The sequence below is a fragment of the Myxine glutinosa genome, chromosome 14, assembly GCF_964187855.1.
Source record: "Myxine glutinosa chromosome 14, kmMyxGlut1.1, whole genome shotgun sequence".
Lineage (NCBI taxonomy): Eukaryota > Metazoa > Chordata > Myxini > Myxiniformes > Myxinidae > Myxine > Myxine glutinosa.
This window is the reverse complement of record NC_136274.1, coordinates 40484339-40504296: the sequence shown is the minus strand read 5'-3', so window position 1 is coordinate 40504296 and position 19958 is coordinate 40484339. Positions and strand designations below refer to the sequence as shown.

The 19958-nt window shown below is 47.3% G+C and overlaps 1 protein-coding gene across 4 annotated transcripts in view; it reads left to right on the top strand.

Annotated features, from left to right (window-relative positions):
* LOC137439654 (acetyl-CoA carboxylase) overlaps nucleotides 1-19958 on the top strand; it is a 280655-nt gene that overhangs the window by 164204 nt on the left and 96493 nt on the right. For all 4 annotated transcript variants that reach the window (XM_078768288.1, XM_068135620.2, XM_078768287.1 and 1 more), the window contains 2 exons: nucleotides 12802-12858; nucleotides 12984-13025. In XM_078768288.1, the coding sequence (XP_078624414.1) occupies nucleotides 12802-12858; nucleotides 12984-13025 (99 nt within the window). The remainder of the gene's footprint in view (nucleotides 1-12801; nucleotides 12859-12983; nucleotides 13026-19958) is intronic.

Genomic DNA, 19958 nt, shown 5'->3' with positions numbered 1-19958 from the left:
TATTTAAGTGAGGCTGTGATTCTGCTTCTGGGGTTAGTTTTTTTTAAAATTTAACCTCATATTTTTTAAACTTAATTCATACTTCCATTGGATAAGGTGTCACTCCACTGCACCTGGATCTGTTTTTAAAATTCCCTCGAGATAATTGGATATATTTTTGAATATGATTAACCACCACTTGGTGAACGCTATTCGGGCTGCTTTTGCAAGCCATGCCATTACAGCAGACAGAGCTCACATTGATATACTTTCATTGTATTAATAGATATTTATATTCATGTACCTACAAAAATATACTTAGTAAAAAAACAAAAAATCAAATGTCGTGTTTTGAACTCTAATCAAACGTCCGCCATTTCAAACGATTTCATTGCAAATGTAAACAGTAAAGTCGACATTTTGTCTGCTCTCAGTGGTTTCCAGATTTAGCTGATTTGCTGCTTGATGTTCACATTTATACTTAAAGAAGACTTTAAAGGTAAATCTTTGTGTTGCCGTTTTTGTGTACTTCATCTGTGCTGTCCACAAATTAATTGACCCAATATGCAAATTCTTTAAATTCAGGTCAATCGCATGAAAATTGATGATTTTATGTGACGTTGACCTTTGACCTTTTGAAAAATGTATTCATTTGCCTTCTCCATATTCTCATAATAAAGCTTTGTTGAAAATGTGATGACAAAACTCAAATGGTAAAAAGGTGACAGCCCTGACACACACACACACACACACACACACACACACACACACACACACACACACACACACACACACACACACACACACACACACACACACACAAGGGCACTACACACACCCACGGACACTGCACACACCCACGGACACTGCACACATGCACGGACACTGCACACACCCACGGACACTGCACACACCCACGGACACTGCACACACCCACGGACACTGCACACACCCACGGATACTGCACACACCCACGGACACTGCACACACACACACACACACGGACACTGCACACACACACACACACGGACACTGCACACACACACACACACACGGACACTGCACACACACACACACGGACACTGCACACACACACACACGGACACTGCACACACACACACACACTGCACACACACGCACACACACACACACGGACACTGCACACACACACGGACACTGCACACACACACACACGGACACTGCACACACACACGCGGTAAACTGCACAGACACACACACACACACACACACACACACACACAGAGAGACACTGCACACACACACACGGACACACTGACACTACACACACACACACACACACACACACATATACACACACACAAAAAAACACACACACATGTACACACACACACGGACACACTGACACTGCACACATGCGCACACACACACACATATACACACACACACGGACACACTGACACTGCACACACACACACACACATATATACACACACATGCACACACACATATACACACACACACATACACACACACACACACACACACGGACACACTGATACTGCACACACACACACATATACACACACACACACACACACGGACACACAGACACTGCACACACACACATAAACACACACATGCACACACACACATATAAACACACACATACACACACACACACACACACACACACACACACACACACACATATATACACACACACGGGGACACACACGCACACCATTCAAAGACTTATGGGAAGTTATGAGGGTCGGCAATTTGACATCCCGCCCCAAACGTCATTTTTCCTTGATACACCACTACTCCACTGTACCTGGATCTGTTTTAAAAATTCCCTCTTGATGATGAACACAGATTGCATATATTTTTTAATGTGATTAACCATCACTTGGTTATCGCTATTCAGGCTGCTTTTGCAAGCCATGGTGTTAAAGTAGACAGAGACTGCATATATATATATATATATGTATGTATGTATATATGTATATATATATATATATATATATATATATATATATATATATATATATATATATATATATATTGTAACGGTTTTGAGAAGTGTAACGAATTTGAGAAGTGTAACGGTTTTTTTGAGAAGTGTAACAATTTTGGAGGAAGTGTAACGAATGTAAAAAAGTATGGTTTTGTTATGTGTAACACCCTCGTAATGTAAATAATGGTCGCAGCCGTCCTCCTAGTTAATTCCATGAAACTTACACGCAGGCCACGATATATCTTTTTAAATAGTGTATTTCCTTATTCTATGTAGGCTAAATATGTGTTTCCCACTAGATTGACTTTGCATTGTATCAAACAAAATAAGCGTAGGCCCTTTCAATTTCCCCAAACATCTCCGCTCTCCAAAGTTCCTTTCAAAAGGGGTGCGAGTGGTGTTCAATCCCGCAAGCCGCCATTGCCCATGTGCTAATCTCGGAGAAGAAAGGCGTGTCTCCACCTCGTCATAGAGGGGAGGAGTGAGCCAACCCCACTTGGCCAACCAGCACCGCGGTTAGTGACCCGGTAGGCGTGCCCTCGCAGCCGGCGGCTTGATTCCGCTGCGAGTAATAAAAGCGACTGTAAGGGACTGCTTCACCAGATGACCTGGGAGATGAGCGAAGAGGCGACACCAAGAGGAGCGGTGAGCTGCGAAACGCTCCAAGCCAAAGAGGAGAGGTACTCGGAAAGGAAACCAGCTTTGGAGAGACGCGCTGAAAGGAGGGAGACGGCTCCACCAGAAGGAGAGGAGCAGGTGTGCCCGAGCCAGCGCGTGACGTCTACAGCATCGGCAGCGGATACGCGAGGAATTGAGAGCTGCTGCCTCCCTCTCCAGCAATCCACCTCAAGCCCTACCTGCCTGCAATATCCCCCGTGTAAGTGTGAACGTCGTCTGTCCTACTCGTTGTCTTGGGGTTAAGTAAATTGAATAGAACTAGGGCATTGCCCGTACTATATCTATATCTAAAATTATATCCCCCCCCCTCTATTTACATGAAATGGTTTGGTCCAAAGCGAACGGCTTGCGAGTGGTGACAATCCCCCCCCTCTATTTACATGCAATGGTTTGGTCCAAAGCGAACGGCTTCCGGAGTTTGGTAAAGAAATCGCCATCGCGTGCACAAACGCGCAGGAAAGCGAATGAATCGCAAATTCGTTTTTATTAGTTGTAAAACATAGTTTAACGCCAACATAGTTTGCAAACGTGAAATAAATGAATACGCTCTCAAATGTGCCATCCGAGGCAGAGTGTGCCCGCCACGTTCGGCACACGCGATCGTTCGCTGCTCTCTGATTGGTTGAATCGTTTTTTGGACATAGCTCGGTAAGTAATTGTCCGATTAATATGAAACCTTGAAAAGGCACATCCTCGGGTCCCCAGCAATATACCTGGCAAGTTAAAAGTATATCGGACCCGTGGTTGTCGAGAAACAGCGGTCACAGACAAACAAACGTACAGACAGACAGAGATTACTGGAATTATAGATAGATAAGCTAACGATGCACTGTGTGACTGCTTTCTCCATCCATTGCTTGTAAATAATTTTGGTCGCTCTTCCTTTTTGCTTGTGTGTGTATAATAAATCTGTTCTTCCTCCGTACTCTGTCTTCTTCTCTTTTCCTTCTCTTTCGGTCGCTTTAGAGGTTTCCCGATTGAATATCTGCGGTGCGATCTGGTCAACGTCGGGTGGAATCGGGTTCTAATCGGGGAGTAACTGTTCGGACGCGGTAATACCAACCGCTCGGTAAAATAACATCTTTAAACCGCGTCGGCAACAATTGGTTGTCAGGAGTGGGATTCGAACCTGGGACTAAATTTATTTAGCCCAAATTTTGGACACCAATTGTGTTAGTACAGTAACAATTGGTGTCGAGGAGTGAGATCGGACCCGAAGCGCGCTTAACGCGCTCAAAATTACAAGCTGCCGAAATTTATTTTGTTTTATAAAACCCGAATTTTGAGATCGCGCCATGGACAATCAAGGCGATCGGATGTCGGTGGGAGAGATAGACAGGGTGGAATCAACCCAGGACCTCGGGGAAATGTATGTGGAGGAAAGGGAGGAGGAGAAAAATGGCAATGTGGTTGCGGAGGTTTCAGACGCACAAAATGGCGCTCTCGCGCATGTGGTTGAGGGGGCCGCGGTCGCGGAACCAATGAGCGCGGCCCAAATACAAGCCTTCATGGCCCAATTCATGGTGGAAATGCAGAAAAAAAACGACAGTATGGAACAAATGGAAAACAGAAGGAGGGCTGATAGTGAAAAAATGGAAAGCAGAATGATGGGGGCCCTTATGGGGCAAATGGGGGTAATGGGGAACCGGATGGATGCTCAGGGTGAGCGATTGGAGGGCCAAATGGGGGTAATGGGAAACCAAATGGGGGTAATGAGGGACGAAGCGAGGGGTACCGGTGAGAAGTTAGACAATAATTTTGAGGGGTTAGACAACGGGATAAAAGAGGTAAAGAATGGGTTAACGGTGGTGGAAAATAGAATGGCTGCCCAGGAGAATCAGTTAGAGGGGGTAAAAAATGGGTTAATGGGGTTAGAAAATAGGATGGAGGACAAATTACGGGAGATAGGGGAGCAATCCGCCCGAGAAATTAAACAAATGGGAGAGCAGATAGAGCAGGTAAAAATCGGGGTAGAAACCAAATTGGATGTTCAGAGGGCTGAATTGAGGCAGATGAGGGTGGCATCTACAAAAGAGATGGAGGAGATACGACGAGGTGTAAGTGAGGAGGTTTCGGGGCTACGCGAGGAGGTAAAGCGAGGTGAGAAGCGTATGGAGAAAGAGGTGAGGAATAATACGGCAAAGTTACAAGGGGGAATAGAAGATCTGACGGAGGAGGTGGAACAGCTGACAGAGGGACAAAAAGAACTAGTGGAGCAGGTTCAAAAGAACACTGCGGTACTAGGAGGGTTAAAGGCGACACAAAAAGAAATTAAAAACGAATTAATAGCGACACAGAGGCAATGTCAGATGGTACGTGAGGAACTGACAATGAGGGTGGACGAGGTGACAGAGATAATGGAGACAAAGGACCGGCAGGTGAGGATGCACATAGAGACGGTCACGGTAGCCTTAGAGGACGAACTTGAGGAGACGCACCAGGGAATAAAAGAGGTGAAGCGAAAATTAGAGGAAGTGGAAGAAGAGGTGAGTGAAATTAAGAAGGGACGGACAGAAACTAAAAGAGAAATCCAGGAGGAGGTGATGGAATATGTGCAAGGTCGGTGCTCAACTCATAATGTGATGCTCACTAACCAAATAAAAAGTTTGCAGGTGGCAGAGGAGGTGCGACGACGAGGTACGGAGGTGAGTGGCAATGTATATGATGTGAGGAAAGCTTCAGTCGGCTTGGGGATTGGTTTGGATCCGGGTGTTCGTGAGAGGCCGTTGGTGAAGTGTGCGACAGGTCTGGTGTGCGAAAAAAGAGGTGTGCGAGAATGTCCGACCATGGGGTGTGTGAGGAAAAAGTGCACGCCGAGGAGTGAGTGTGCCGTCAAGAGTGAGTCGGTCGTAACGCGTGTGCGAGGGGGTACATGGAAGCGCGGTGTGGTAAGTGTTACGGAGGAAGTAACGAAAGAGTGTGCGCAAGAGGATGCGCGAGAAAGGTGTGTAACGGACAGGTGCATGGGGAGAGAGTGCGCTGTCAAGAATGGGGGTGAGAGCACACCTGTGATTGTCACAAAGGAGGTGACCGAGAAAGGGGCGCGAAGAGGTGTGTTGGTGAGGTGTGCGAGCAACGAATGTGTGCCAAGGTGTTCGGTGGTCAGGTGTGTGACCAAGTCGGTGAGCGGAATGAGGGTACCTGGGTGTGTAAGGAAAGGTATGAGCAAGCAAGGGGTAGCGTATGCATGTAAGCATCCAGGTGAAGCATCGACGGTAAACGGAGTAGCGGTTAGAGCGACTTATAGCCGAATCGGGCCCTCGGTGCGTGCCGGGCTTCGCGTGCCGCGAGAACCAGCGGGGATCCGAGCCACGGCGGATTCGAAAGGACCGCCGTGCGCGATCCACGCTGGGCCTCGCGTGGAACGGCCGCGTCCGGGCTCCACTAGGCGGAGCGGGCAGCCCGATAGGAAGGGTCGTCATGGCGACCACTTTCTATTGAGACGTGCCGGCAGGTCGAGATCGGGACATTGGATGGCTCCACGCCGAGGTGGTGCGTGGGATCTCGGCCCGGGTAAGCCCCCGTCCCTGCACCGAGTGCCGGACGCATCCAGCCGCCGGCACAAAAGAACCCGCGTTCATGGCTCGGCTGTACGAAGCCGAGCTTTAGAAGGGAATTGGCGCACCGAGAGGATGTAATAAGTAGACGGGTGATGAGGATAGTGTTTTGGCCCCGAAATTAGAAAAAGGCGAAATTTGATGATTGGTACGGTGATTGGCAGATGAATGGCAAATTTTTGATTTGTTGGAATTTGGGAAGCAAAATTTATAGTAAGAGATGCCCCATGTGATGGGATGGCCAATCCACCATCCCTCACAAGTGGGGGGCAAAGGAGCACTAGCTTATGGGGTTGATGGCAGTGAAAACTAGCCCGGGTGGGTTAGGATATATCGTGTGTAGGGATCTAGCGAAGATGACATTAGGTAACGTTAAGTTTAGTTAGTGACTGATACCTGTAGTGGGGACGCAGGTAGATTAGCGTGGATGATAATGACGTGGGAGCGCAATAGTTTAAAGGGGCGACTGGGAAGCGCAAGTTTCAGAGGGGAGTAGTTAGCTGAGATGATGCCGTGTGTTTGAAGATTGAACAGGTGTGATTGAACAGGTGTGATTGCACAGGTGTGCAACTGAACAGGTGTGTGGAGCAGTGTTTGAGTGATAGTAGTGGTGATTGTGTATTGTGATGACCAAATGGTCCAGGAAGAAAGGAGGGTCTAGGTGGCACCAGGTGTGAGGGCACAGGTGTGCAACAACAGGTGTATGTGGCTGTGTGGAATAAATGGTAGTGTGGAATAAATGGAGTATAGGAATGGATGGTTGTGGAGTGAGTATGGTGGAAACTATGGAGTGGAGTGGATGGTGCGAAGGTGTGAATGGGGGAAGAGTGGACCCCCATCACGGATACCCGGGGCGGGTAGTGTAAGTGTTAGGTAGAGGGTACAGGTAAATTGTGGTTGGATATTGGCATCTGTGGTGCGGGTGAAAGAATGGTCTTTGGATGGGTGCATTAGTGTTGTGGAAATGGCTGGGCGTGTAGCCTGTTAGTGCGTGTAGTTGGTTTGGGCACTCCACCACTGTGAGGATGTCGGCCAGGTGAGGCCGCAGGTGGGCTCTGGGAGCCGGTAGTTGTTGTGGATGGGGCCCGAGGATCCGGAGGACGGACCCGGGTAGCCCAGTGCCAGAGGGCACCGAGTGGGGTGACAGAGCCAGGAGGGGCTTTCCCCCAGTTAGATAGGTTAGGGTGAGGAGCTAGGTAAGCTCGGGTGGCAACTACAGTGGTGGAGGTGTGCAGGTGGGTAGACCTGCTGGGAGAGCTACACGTCGCAGCCCAGAAATTGTGCGAGGGCACCGGGAGATGAATCGGGGGAGTGAGACCCCAAATTGAGAAGCACCACAGTTTGGTCAATGGGAATTGGTTTTTAGAACCCATAGTGTAAGTTGGCCAATGGATTGGCAGGGAGAGACCCCGGGTAGTGTAAAGTGTGTTAAAGTCATTCAGAGGATAGTTAGGAAGAAGGATCTCCTCGCACCATCTGCATCCACTCACCTGAGGTGACAGGTACTCCACACCATGCCATGTTTTGATTATTTTTATGATGCAAATGTTTGGATTGTGAGACGCATCATGACGTGGGTGTGACATTGTGCGTAATTTCATCTCTTCCTCCTTATGAGGATTGATGATGAATTTGGTGATGGCAAATTTTGAAGTAGAGGGATTGTGGAGACGAATTTGGTATAAAGGAAATATGGGGAAGACGTGACAGTAGTGACGAATTGGTAATGGGTAGATTTTGTACATATGGGGTAAGGGCAAGGGTAGTGTAGGTGACAGGGGGGTGACGTACGGTAGGGACGAGCTTTCTCACTTCGCCCTCCGTACGCATTTCGCCTTGCATTGCCTTATTGACGTGTACCCTTGTGACCTTACCCCTCGCTCAATTGTCTTCCCCCCTTTTGTCTCCCACTTGAGGACCTGTGCGCCATTGGGTGCAGAGGGGAGCGTGCGTGAGGTGGCCATTGTGCGCACGAGATTCCCAGAACCAGCATGCATTGCGTTGATGTACCACTTTATGGACCGCTGTTCTGCGGCCAAGTACCACTTGATGGACCCCAGGTTCTGGGGCAGGGCACCTCTGTTGGAGACCGGCCATAGTGGCCAGGGAATCTTGCTTGCGGACCTCGGTAAGGTGGCACCTATGCCAAACAGGTGGACCACCCTTAGTTGGCCCCTGAGGCCCTAAATAAAAAACGAACACAAGTTGTGCTTTTTATTATTTCCAACGAGGCCGCATGAAGCCAGAAGACGTCGGGAAGAACATCGGCCCAGCAGAGAAAGAGAAGACCACCACCAGTTGTTTTGTTGTGTTTATTATGAACCATGGTGACTGCGCACCGAGTGGTGCTTTTGGTGCTTGTGGTGCTTTTGGGTGCTTTGGTGGTATTGGTACTGGTGCATCGATGCAATGCGTGCTGTCTCCTCCCTCCCAACAGGAATTTCTTTTTCTTGTTCCCTAAAAAAAAAAAAAAAAAAAAAAAAAAACACAGGTCCTGGGTTGCGTTGTAAATAAGAAATAACGTCATTGTAAATAATGCTCCCCACCGTAAATGCATAGTTTGAGAATAATTCCGTAATTCGGTTAGCTGTGGGCTTGAGTCTGTTAGACAGGGTGCAATGCAATAGGGGGACATACTTATTTGTGTTTTAAGATTGTCACACTCAGGGTCAGGTTAATTGTAGAGGGAATTACACCTACGTGTCACACTAAGTTAAAGTTTTGTAGGCCCGAGAACGGGCCTGAAGAAAGGAGGGTGCAGTGTAACGGTTTTGAGAAGTGTAACGAATTTGAGAAGTGTAACGGTTTTTTTGAGAAGTGTAACAATTTTGGAGGAAGTGTAACGAATGTAAAAAAGTATGGTTTTGTTATGTGTAACACCCTCGTAATCTATCTATAATTCCAGTAATCTCTGTGTGTGTGTGTGTCTGTGTGTTTGTTTGTCTGTGACCGCTGTTTCTCGACAACCACGGGTCCGATATACTTGAAACTTGCCAGGTATATTGCTGGGGACCTGAGGATGTGCCTTTTCAAGGTTTCATATTAATCGGAGAAGTAGTTACCGAGCTATGTCCAAAAAACGATTCAACCAATCAGAGAGCAGCGAGCTATCACGTGTGCCGAACGTGCCGAACAGACTCTGCCTCAGACGGCACATTTGAGAGCGTATTCATTTATTTCACGTTGGCAAACTATTTTGGTGCTATGTTGGCGTTAAACTATGTTTTAAAACAAATTAAAACTAATTTGCGATTCATCGTAACTGCGATATGCGACCCTCCGGAGCTCCTGTGAGAGCGTGCGTGTGAGAGGACGTCACTTCCGGACTTACGGATAGTCATAGTGACGACGTACTGATGCTGAACGTGGCGAGCAGACGCTGCCTCGGACGGCACATTTGAGAGCGTATTCATTGATTTGACGTTGCAATCTGTGTTGATTGTTGTAAGGTACGATCGATTGTAGTACACGTTTATAATAACTCTGCCGATACAGGCCCGATTAACTGCAGCGCCATCCGAGCTGCGGCGTCGGGACGATACATTCATTGTACGGTCACATCACGCACTTATGGGCACGCCCATGGGCCCATGGGCACGCCCATGCCTGCATGGGCGAAGACATCTTTTTTTTTTTTTTTGGCAAGGAACGGGCACCCACGTACGGGCACGTCCTAGTGTAAATAATGGTCGCAGCCGTCCTCCTAGTTAATTCCATGAAACTTACACGCAGGCCACGATATATCTTTTTAAATAGTGTATTTCCTTATTCTATGTAGGCTAAATATGTGTTTCCCACTAGATTGACTTTGCATTGTATCAAACAAAATAAGCGTAGGCCCTTTCAATTTCCCCAAACATCTCCGCTCTCCAAAGTTCCTTTCAAAAGGGGTGCGAGTGGTGTTCAATCCCGCAAGCCGCCATTGCCCATGTGCTAATCTCGGAGAAGAAAGGCGTGTCTCGTCATAGAGGGGAGGAGTGAGCCAACCCCACTTGGCCAACCGGCACCGCGGTTAGCGCCTCGTCATAGAGGGGAGGAGTGAGCCAACCCCACTTGGCCAACCGGCACCGCGGTTAGCGACCCGGTAGGCGTGCCCTCGCAGCCGGCGGCTTGATTCCGCTGCGAGTAATAAAAGCGACTGTAAGGGACTGCTTCACCAGATGACCTGGGAGATGAGCGAAGAGGCGACACCAAGAGGAGCGGTGAGATGCGAAACGCTCCAAGCCAAAGAGGAGCGGTACTCGGAAAGGAAACCAGCTTTGGAGAGACGCGCTGAAAGGAGGGAGACGGCTCCACCAGAAGGAGAGGAGCAGGTGTGCCCGAGCCAGCGCGTGACGTCTACAGCATCGGCAGCGGATACGCGACGAAGGGTTTTCCCGCCAAAAACCGCGAGGAATTGAGAGCTGCTGCCTCCCTCTCCAGCAATCCACCTCAAGCCCTACCTGCCTGCAATATCCCCCGTGTAAGTGTGAACGTCGTCTGTCCTACTCGTTGTCTTGGGGTTAAGTAAATTGAATAGAATAAGCTAACGATGCACTGTGTGACTGCTTTCTCCATCCATTGCTTGTAAATAATTTTGGTCGCTCTTCCTTTTTGCTTGTGTGTGTATAATAAATCTGTTCTTCCTCCGTACTCTGTCTTCTTCTCTTTTCCTTCTCTTTCGGTCGCTTTAGAGGTTTCCCGATTGAATATCTGCGGTGCGATCTGGTCAACGTCGGGTGGAATCGGGTTCTAATCGGGGAGTAACTGTTCGGACGCGGTAATACCAACCGCTCGGTAAAATAACATCTTTAAACCGCGTCTGTAACAATATATATATATATATATATATATTGTTGCGGATCCGCCGCCGGCCTTCTCCCCTTACCAAGGGGGGATTAGTCCTCTTGTCTTTGCCTGGCCTGGCGGGACCCGGGACCTATGACGTCCCTTCCGGACAGCGCGAAATAGGGTATTAGGACTAGAATTCGCTATTACCTAATTACTCGCGCTGCCCTGAAACGAGGAAATAAGCTTCGCACGAACCACGTGTGTTGAGACGCCGAGCGGTGCGTACACGCGATCCGTGCCGTTTAGATGGTGAACCCGGTTCTAGCGGTCTTATTCGTGCCACGCTTAGTCAATGGATAAATCATAAAAGCGATCGAATTGGAAAAAAGAAGAACAAGATTTATTTACACTATTCACAATGATTCAAGAAAAAGGGGACACAGAGCAGCCTTATACAGTCTTACTTAATACCCAGGACAAACGGTCCCGTCTCACACACACACACACACACACACACACACACACACACACACGGGGCTTGCAGCTGCAGGATGATGGTCCGCGCGTCCAGGGATGGTTCTTGTGCAGCTCCCTCCGGTCTCCGGCTCGTCCCGTGCAGATGGTAAGAGGAGAAGGCAGGAGCTTGTAGCGCGCCGTTTGGACACACAAGGTTATTACGAGGAGAACGGTAGGGGGTGGGCTTTGGTGCAGTTGGCGGTTATCACTGGCAGGTTTATCCGCGTCTACTCGCGTGGCTGAAGTAGGCGCTATTCGCCACCGGCGCGTCTGGCTGCAGCCGTGTACTCTTATCGCCAACACCTCTTCTTCTTCTTCCCCTCTGGCGCGTACGTTATACTGTGAGGTACAGTTCAAAGCCTCAAAGTGAGTGATGCGAGTCAAGTTCTCCTGCCGACAAGTCCTCTCTGTAACAAGTCCTTTCTCTCCTCTGCGAGTCCTCTCGTAAGTCCTCTTGGTAAGTCCTTTCTCTGCGAGTCCTGTTCAAGGGCTTTATGCAGCGACTTATTTTGGCACACTCCGCGAACCTTCTCGAACTCACCAGACGCGCCTCTCCACGCCCTCTCATGCCATGCCATTAGAGCCCTGATTGGCTGGTGGCTCTTACCGTCATCGCTTCTGACGCTTCGATCTCAACGCCACCCCCACCCCGACCCCGCGCTCCTCCTTCTCAGGCCTACCTCGTGTTACTCGACTGGTGAGCGAGCAAAGGGCAGCAAATGCTTAACAAACTCAGCGGGCAGCCAATGCGTAACAAACTGAGCGGGCAGCCAATGCGTAACAAACTGAGCGGGCAGCCAAATGCGTAACAAACTGAGCGGGCAGCCAAATGGGGCGCGGGATGGATTCCGCCCATCGAGGTGGAATTGGAGGGTGGACGCAAAATGAACGGGACCTAATCTCATGTCTTTACACAACGCAGATATTAATAGGGGAAATGGCCTATACTTACACATACTATGACATAACTAATACTACAAGTGGGCCTACGTGTTGCTCGTGGAACTAACTATGAGGGGCAAACCTTTAGCATTTATTGATCAATATGTGCAAATCTCAAAACTGTAGCAATATATATATATATATATATATATATATATATATATATATATAATATATATATTATATATATATATATATATATATTATATATATATTATATATATATATATATATATATATATATATATATATATATATATATATATATATATATATATATATATATATATATATATATATATATAATTTCAACATTCCCAACCCTCTTATTTTTGATTTACCTTTTACCCTTGTCATTAGAAAGCCCTGTTGAATTACCACGGTATAAGAAGGCTCACCTTTTTACTGGCACAACAGGTAAGATTGCAATGTTGTTTCTGCGTTTGCTTTGCACAATGTTTGCATTCAAACACCGACAATGTTGGTGAGGCTGACAAAAGACGTATCGATGTTTTTGATGGCTTGTCTGATTTTTGTTGCAGAGGGAGTTTCCTAAGTTCTTCACCTTTCGAGCAAGAGACCAGGTGAATCTGTGCTTGAGACTCGTATTTAATTTGATGCTGAGGGACTGGGGTTAAACCAAATTTTTTTTTACTCTGCTTGGCCATCATGTGACCCTAGTTTTATTTTCTGATGTTAATTTTTAATCTCACCATTTGGTTCTACAAGGATGGACAATAAGATAGAGTCCAAACCTCTTTTGTCCTCTTCACTTTGATGAAAACGACTGCACCTTACCATATATTCTTTTGTCATCTACGCACATATTTTCAAGTGTTTGTACGTTATTCTTTCACGGCCGAACCATGGCACCGAGAGGCCACAAATTTTGGGTGTAGGTACTTCAGAATATGTGCAGAACCAACGTTGGCCTTGACAGCTGTTTTGAGGCTACCAAAGGCCGCTATGAAGTTTGCAAAATGTAACCACAACTCCAGAGCTTTCATTGTCCAGAGAAAATATCCCCCTCCCCCCCCCCCCCCACCCCTTCCCTCTGAACCCCCCTTCCCCTGTGTATTCTCTTCTGGTTATAAATATGAGAAAAGCTTATTGATCTGTTTGGCTTTTCAAAACAAAAATGTCATGACAATAAATGATTATTGAAAATAGCCTTACCCTGCACTTCACAATCAGACAAAATCCACTGTGCTTTAATTTGTTATGGGAAATGCACGATTTTATTGACTATGTATAACAAACTTAGTGTGCAGCTGTTTATCGTCTCTTTTTGGCCTCCATTCACTCATATTTACCACCATTCGTTACGTTATCTCTATTCCTTTGTGATACGAATTATTTTACAATGAACTTCAACACAGGTGGCCATTATGACCATCAAGCTTAAGCAATGGTTGACTGTGTGCTCTATCCCAATAAAATGCTGAGCGGTAAGCAAGGAAGCAGCACATACGAAGACTTTGGTATGACCCGGCCGGGGTTCGAACCGCCGACCTTCCAGACTTGGGACGGACGTTCTAACCATTACGTCTCCGAGTCTGGTAATTTCATTGCAACTGAGTCGTGACCCACCGAGTCTTTCACGTCTTATTAGTCCCCTACCGGTGTACACCGGAGGGGACTATAGGTTTGCACGCCATCCCTCCGTCTGTCAGTCCGTCAGTCCGTCACGCAAAGAACAGTTTTCCGGACTTGTTTTCTAAACTCTTAATGCTAATGATTTCAAACTTGGCACATGGTTTCCTCGTGATGAGTTACAGATCAAGTTCGAACTTCACGACGTTTCGATCATTTTTGACAAAGTTATGGCACTTTGAACTTTGGGAATTCTGATCATTCTGATGATCCTTAACTCAGTGCCATTTTAAGTTTTAATTTCCTTTAAAAAAGATTTTCTCTGCAATGATAGGACCGATTGAGATCAAATTTTCACCGTAGGGGGGACTCGGTCTGTAGAATATTTTAATGGTAATTATGACGTCACATGTCACGTGGTTTGTCCACCGTATTGTTTTTCGTGAAAACACGAAAACCCCTTTTTCTCTGCAACGGCTGAACAGATCGAGGCCAAACTTTGCAGGCAGAATCGCATGCCCATGACGAACAAAAAAGTCAACGAGCATGACGTCATGCGTCACATGGTTTCAGAGTTATGACGTTTTTAAGCATGAACCTTTAAAACCGAGCCCCTCCCTCATTTTTGATCCAATCAAGGGGAAACTTCACAGATCTGTTCAGCATGTCAATCTACTAAAATGTCCTTTTGGAATTTGCGATAGGGCATGTGGTTTGGCAGATATCGTTAATTAAACGAATTTTTTTTTTTTAATGGATATCTCTTGAATCGCTAGTACCTCAGACCATGCGTTGGTAATTATATAATTCACACAGTGCAATACGTGCAGGCCGCTCCACGGAGCGACCTTGCGGGCTTATCAACGAGGCGAGGCGTGACACACATGTGTCTCAGCATACCTCAGATCAAGTTTGAAAACCAGCATCAACCGTGCATAAATTTGCATATTCGATCATTTTTGACAAAGTTATGGCACTTTGAACTTTGGTAGGGGACATGTATTGCAGCGCAATACTCAGAATACTTGTTGAGGATGTTACTAAGCCCATGGTTTTTTTTTTGTGGGGGAGCGGGGGTTTGTAGAGGGGGGGTTCGGGTGGTGGTTTCGAACATCCCCTAGAGCTTCTCCTGTAAAAAAATTATTTTTACCTGTACAGTGAAACCCCTCATCGGCTCATCCTCATTTCCTCATCGTTGCATTTAAACCCAGAAGCTGATTTTGCTTTCCTTGCCGGATTTCTTGCCGGAAACAAAACAACATTTACCGCTGTTAGTGGTACAGTTTCAAACTTTACAGAAAATGGTTATTAACCAGAAGTGTGCATTACAAAGAAATGCGTTTATATCCACTTTGTCCAAAAAAAATTATTAACCATCCTCTCACGTATTTTTTCCCCAATATTATGGAGAAATATTGTTCAACAGTGGAGGGTGCGAATTGACTCGATTTTTTTTTTTTTTTTTTTTTTTTTTTCTTGTATACAAGATCGAGGCTCGTGAAAGAGCTAACATTGATCACACAAAAAAGACAAACCGACACACAAAACATAAAAAACAAGGGGAGCGGCAGAGAAGATGGGGAGAGAGGGGGAAGGACACAAAAGAGAGGGGGAAGAGGGGGAAGGACACAAACACAACATTTGAGAGCAGGGACATCGGGAGGACTTGGGGGGAGGTGGGAGAGGAATAAAACATATGAACACTGCAAGGACTCTGGGGTGAATTACCGGGGGTAGAAAAGATCAAGGTTTTCGATGGGGGAAGATAAGAGATGGTGGTGAACAGCTGTTTTAAAGACCTGGAGGGAGGAGTGGGATTGAAGGGAGTGGGGGAGTTTGTTCCAGAGGCGGGAGAAAAGGGGCATGAAAGAGTGAAGGTGAGCAGAGAGCCTAGACTTTGGCAGTTTAACCATAAGAGGGTTGCAGGCAGATCTTGTGCGACCTGAAGGAATATTGGGGGGACAGAGCACAGAGAGAGCTGGGGGAGCAAGGCCGGAGAGGAGTCGGTAGAAGACAGAAAGACCACCAACCTGCCTGCGGTGAGTGAGTGAAAGGCCCTCGGTGTTGACTACATCGCAGGAGATTCCAATGATTCTGAAAACTTTGGCCTCAACAGCGTGAAGCCGAGCAAGGTGTGAGGCAGGAGCACCAGCCCAGAGGGGGGAACAGTATTCCATTGAGCTGCGGATGAAAGCCTTGTATGTGGTGAGGAGCTCAGGTGTGCCAAGGAAGGACTTCACACGACGGAGGATGCCCAGTCGGCGACTGGCTTTGGAGGCCAGCTTGGAAATGTGGTTTTCCCAAGAAAGATCATGGCAGATAGTGAGACCCAAAAGCTTGAGCGACAGAACTTCTTGGAGAGGATTGTTGAGAAAGTAGATGGGAGGGTTGTCCAGTCGGTCCTTTCGGAGAGACATTGTAAGAGTGTGAGATTTGTCAGGATTGAAAGACATGTTCCACTTGTTTGACCAGTCTGTGATTTTGTCCAGGTCTGCAGAGAGTGAGGAGGCTGCAGACTGCCGATCTGAGGGATGAGGAATGGAGCGACAGAGAGTAGAGTCGTCAGCAAAGAGATAGAGAGGATTTTCAAGAGAGTCAGAGAGATCATTGATGAAGACCAGAAAAAGCACAGGGCCCAGAACACTACCTTGGGGAACTCCAGCCTGAACAGGAAGAGGAGATGAGAGAAACCCATTCAGGGCCACACGTTGACTACGACCAGAGAGGAAGTCCGCCAGCCATGCGTGGAGATTTCCATGGATACCAAAGGAGGAGAGTTTGGTGAGCAGAGCAGGGTGCCAGACCGTATCGAAGGCACGTGAAATGTCAAGGGAGACAGCTCTAATTTCCTGTTTGGCGTTGAGGACCTCCATCCATTGTTGAGAAAGCAGAAGCAGCATGTCCAGAGTAGAGTGACCAGGTCTGAAACGAAATTGATGATCAGAGATCAAGCCATTGGAGAAGAGGAAAGATTTAATATCTGAAGCAATGATGGATTCCATGACTTTGCTGATAATTGGGAGAAGGCTGATTGGTCTGTAGTTGCTGGGATCTGTTTTTGCACCTTTTTTGTGCAAACCGGTGATGTTGGCTGATTTCCAAGCAGATGGCAGATGACCTTGAGCAAAAGAGAGGGTGAAGAGAACAGAAAGAGGGAGTGAAAGAGCAGAAGAACATTGATTTTAGGACCCGTGGGCTGATGCCGTCAGGACCAGTTGCAGAATCAGAGTCGAGGGTTGACAGAAACTTTTCCACCTTGTCAGGAGGAAAGGACACAGAGTCCAGGAGCAGCTGGGTACGACTGGGTACGGTGGGTACAGAGAGGGATGGTTTTGGGACACAAGATTTAGAGGCAAACACAGAGTTGAGGCATTCAGCTTTTTCACGTGCGGAGTCAGCCGTTAAGCCGTTTGAGGTGAGGGAGGGGATGGAGGGGGAACAAACACCAGAAACAGATTTGACCAGACGCCACCAGGATTTGGAAGAGGGAGACAGATAAGAGAGTTCGGTCTTGAGAATGTTGAGATATTGTTTCCTGGCTCTCCTGAGGGTGGACACACACTTGTTTCGGGCTTTGTGAAAGGAAATGAGATTTCCTTCCGTTGGATTTGCTTTCCAGGAGACGAAAGCAAGTTGTTTCAGGGCAACAGCCTCACCACAAGATTCCGTGTACCATGGACGGGAGGAAGGGTATGACAACTGAAGACGAGATGGTATAAATCTGTGCATGAGAGAGAGCAATTTACTTTGAAAGAATTCCCAGGATGAGTTGATGTCAGAGGCGGTAGAGATGGGAGACCAGTCCAGATGATTGATGGCTGCTTGAAGACCGTGCCAGTTGGCCTGAGTGAAATGCCAGACTCGTCGACGCTGAGGAGGCTCTCTGAGAATGGTCAGAGAGATGTCCACTTTGACAAGCACATGATCAGATTAGCCGATTGGAGCAGAAGAAGAGCAGCAGACATTTTCAGGGAAGTTTGTCATAACCAAATCCAGAAGAGAAGATGCTCCGTTGACTGAGATCCGGGTCGGGAAATTGACAGATTGTGTCAGTCCCAGTGAGTCGCAGAAGTCCTTTGCTGAAGAGCCATGGCTGGTGAGAGAGGTACCCACACCCAGCCAACTGGCATGGTGACAATTGAAATCACCACATATGAGGAAGAGAGAGTTGGGATGGGTAGATAGAAGTTGGTCCATATTATCAGACAGTGAGATGTAGATGGAGTCATCGCTGTTTGGTGGACGGTACAACACACATATGAACAAAAGGTGGGAGCGAAGGGGAAGCCGTAGCCAAAGGTATTCCTGGGGGTGAGGTGGAGAGAGGGCAGTGGAGGGCGAGTGAGGAAGAGAGTTTTTTATAAAGATAGCAACCCCACCTCCAGGACGAGGCTCAGGTCTATCATACCGGAGGAGGGAGTAACCTGGGAGAGATACCAAGGCATCAGAGACATCATGAAGGAGGAAAGTTTCTGTTAAGCAGATCACATCTGGTTTGTCAGAAGCAACCTGTATGGAGAGGTCAGTCAAGTTTGAGCGAAGGCCCCGGATGTTTGAGGTCCATACCGTTAATGAAGAGGAAGGGGGAGCATCGGGTCCAGAACAGGGGGGGGGGGAGGGGTAGGGTAAGATGTGGAAGAGGAGGAAGAGGTAGGGAGAGCTGTTGAAGGTGTGTCAGAGATTTCAGAGATTTCAGAATAGCTTGGAGAAAGGGAAGAATGGGGCGGACAAAAGGTTTGATGGAGATTGGGTGAGGCACAGTGAGGTGTTATTTGAGGAGGGGGAAGAGCGAGGCAGAAGGTTTGGGGAGATGAAGGTGAAAGTTGGAAGGGGGAAGAAGCAGGGAGGATGCTTTGAGGAGGAGGGGTGAGAGGGGAGTCTAGGAGGGGAGGAGCGAGGGAGAGTCTCGGAGGGGAGGGGTGTGGGGGGAGTTTAGTGTGTGGGGTGTGGAGGGTGTGGAGGTGTGGGGTGTGGTGAGATTGGCAAGGGGGGAGAAGGGGCAAGGGGCAAGGGCATGGAGGGAGATTTGAAAGGGATGGGTGATGGGGAGGATTTGGAGGGGAGGGGTGAGATTGGATTTTGAAAAGTGTACGATTCATGGGAAACGAACATTTTTTGCAAAATGAGTTTGAGACCTTCGAGTCAAAAATACGTTTGAGGACACTGGAGGAGGGGTGGAGTTCTGGATAGTTTAGGGAATGTAGAAAGGAGGAACTGCAAGGGATGGTATTATATATATTTTTTGGAATGAATAGATTTGGTGAGCAAGACGAAAGCATCCTTTTGTAGGAAAAGAAGAAAAGGGTGTTATAATATATGAGAGAAAATAGTTGTTCAGGGGAGAGATTATACATTTCTAGCCGCGAGATCGCGAACGAAGAACGAACGAACAAAAAGAACAACAAATAAACGAATAAGACCTGGGGAAGGAAATATTTTTTTTGGGGTTTTTTTTTTTTTTTTTTTTTGTGAGTACAGATATTAAACAAGGAGGTACGGGGTGAACGACTGGTACGAAACAGAGAACGAAAATAATTTCAGCGCATTCGACGAATCGCTGAGAGAAAAAACCATAAGGTCGGAGACGGTACGGTAGTCTAAGCCTACGAGTACTAGGCCGCAGAATACTCGATACCATTAACCGACGATTGTGTATACATGTACGAAAAATTAGCACCGAAAATTTTCCAAAAGATACGCTATAGGTACACACACCGAAAGATAGATACAGTCTCGACAAAAACACGATTGTGATAGATCACTTAGCTTCGAGAGCGTGAGCGCATGGAGCAGCTTCGAAAAGACGTGACTTCGCCGTGATCTCAATTGGTCCAAACCAATTGGTCCAAACGACGATTGGTCCAAACGTCCTGCTATCTCCTTTATTTTCGATCATACGGCTAAATAAAAGTGACCATTTTTCA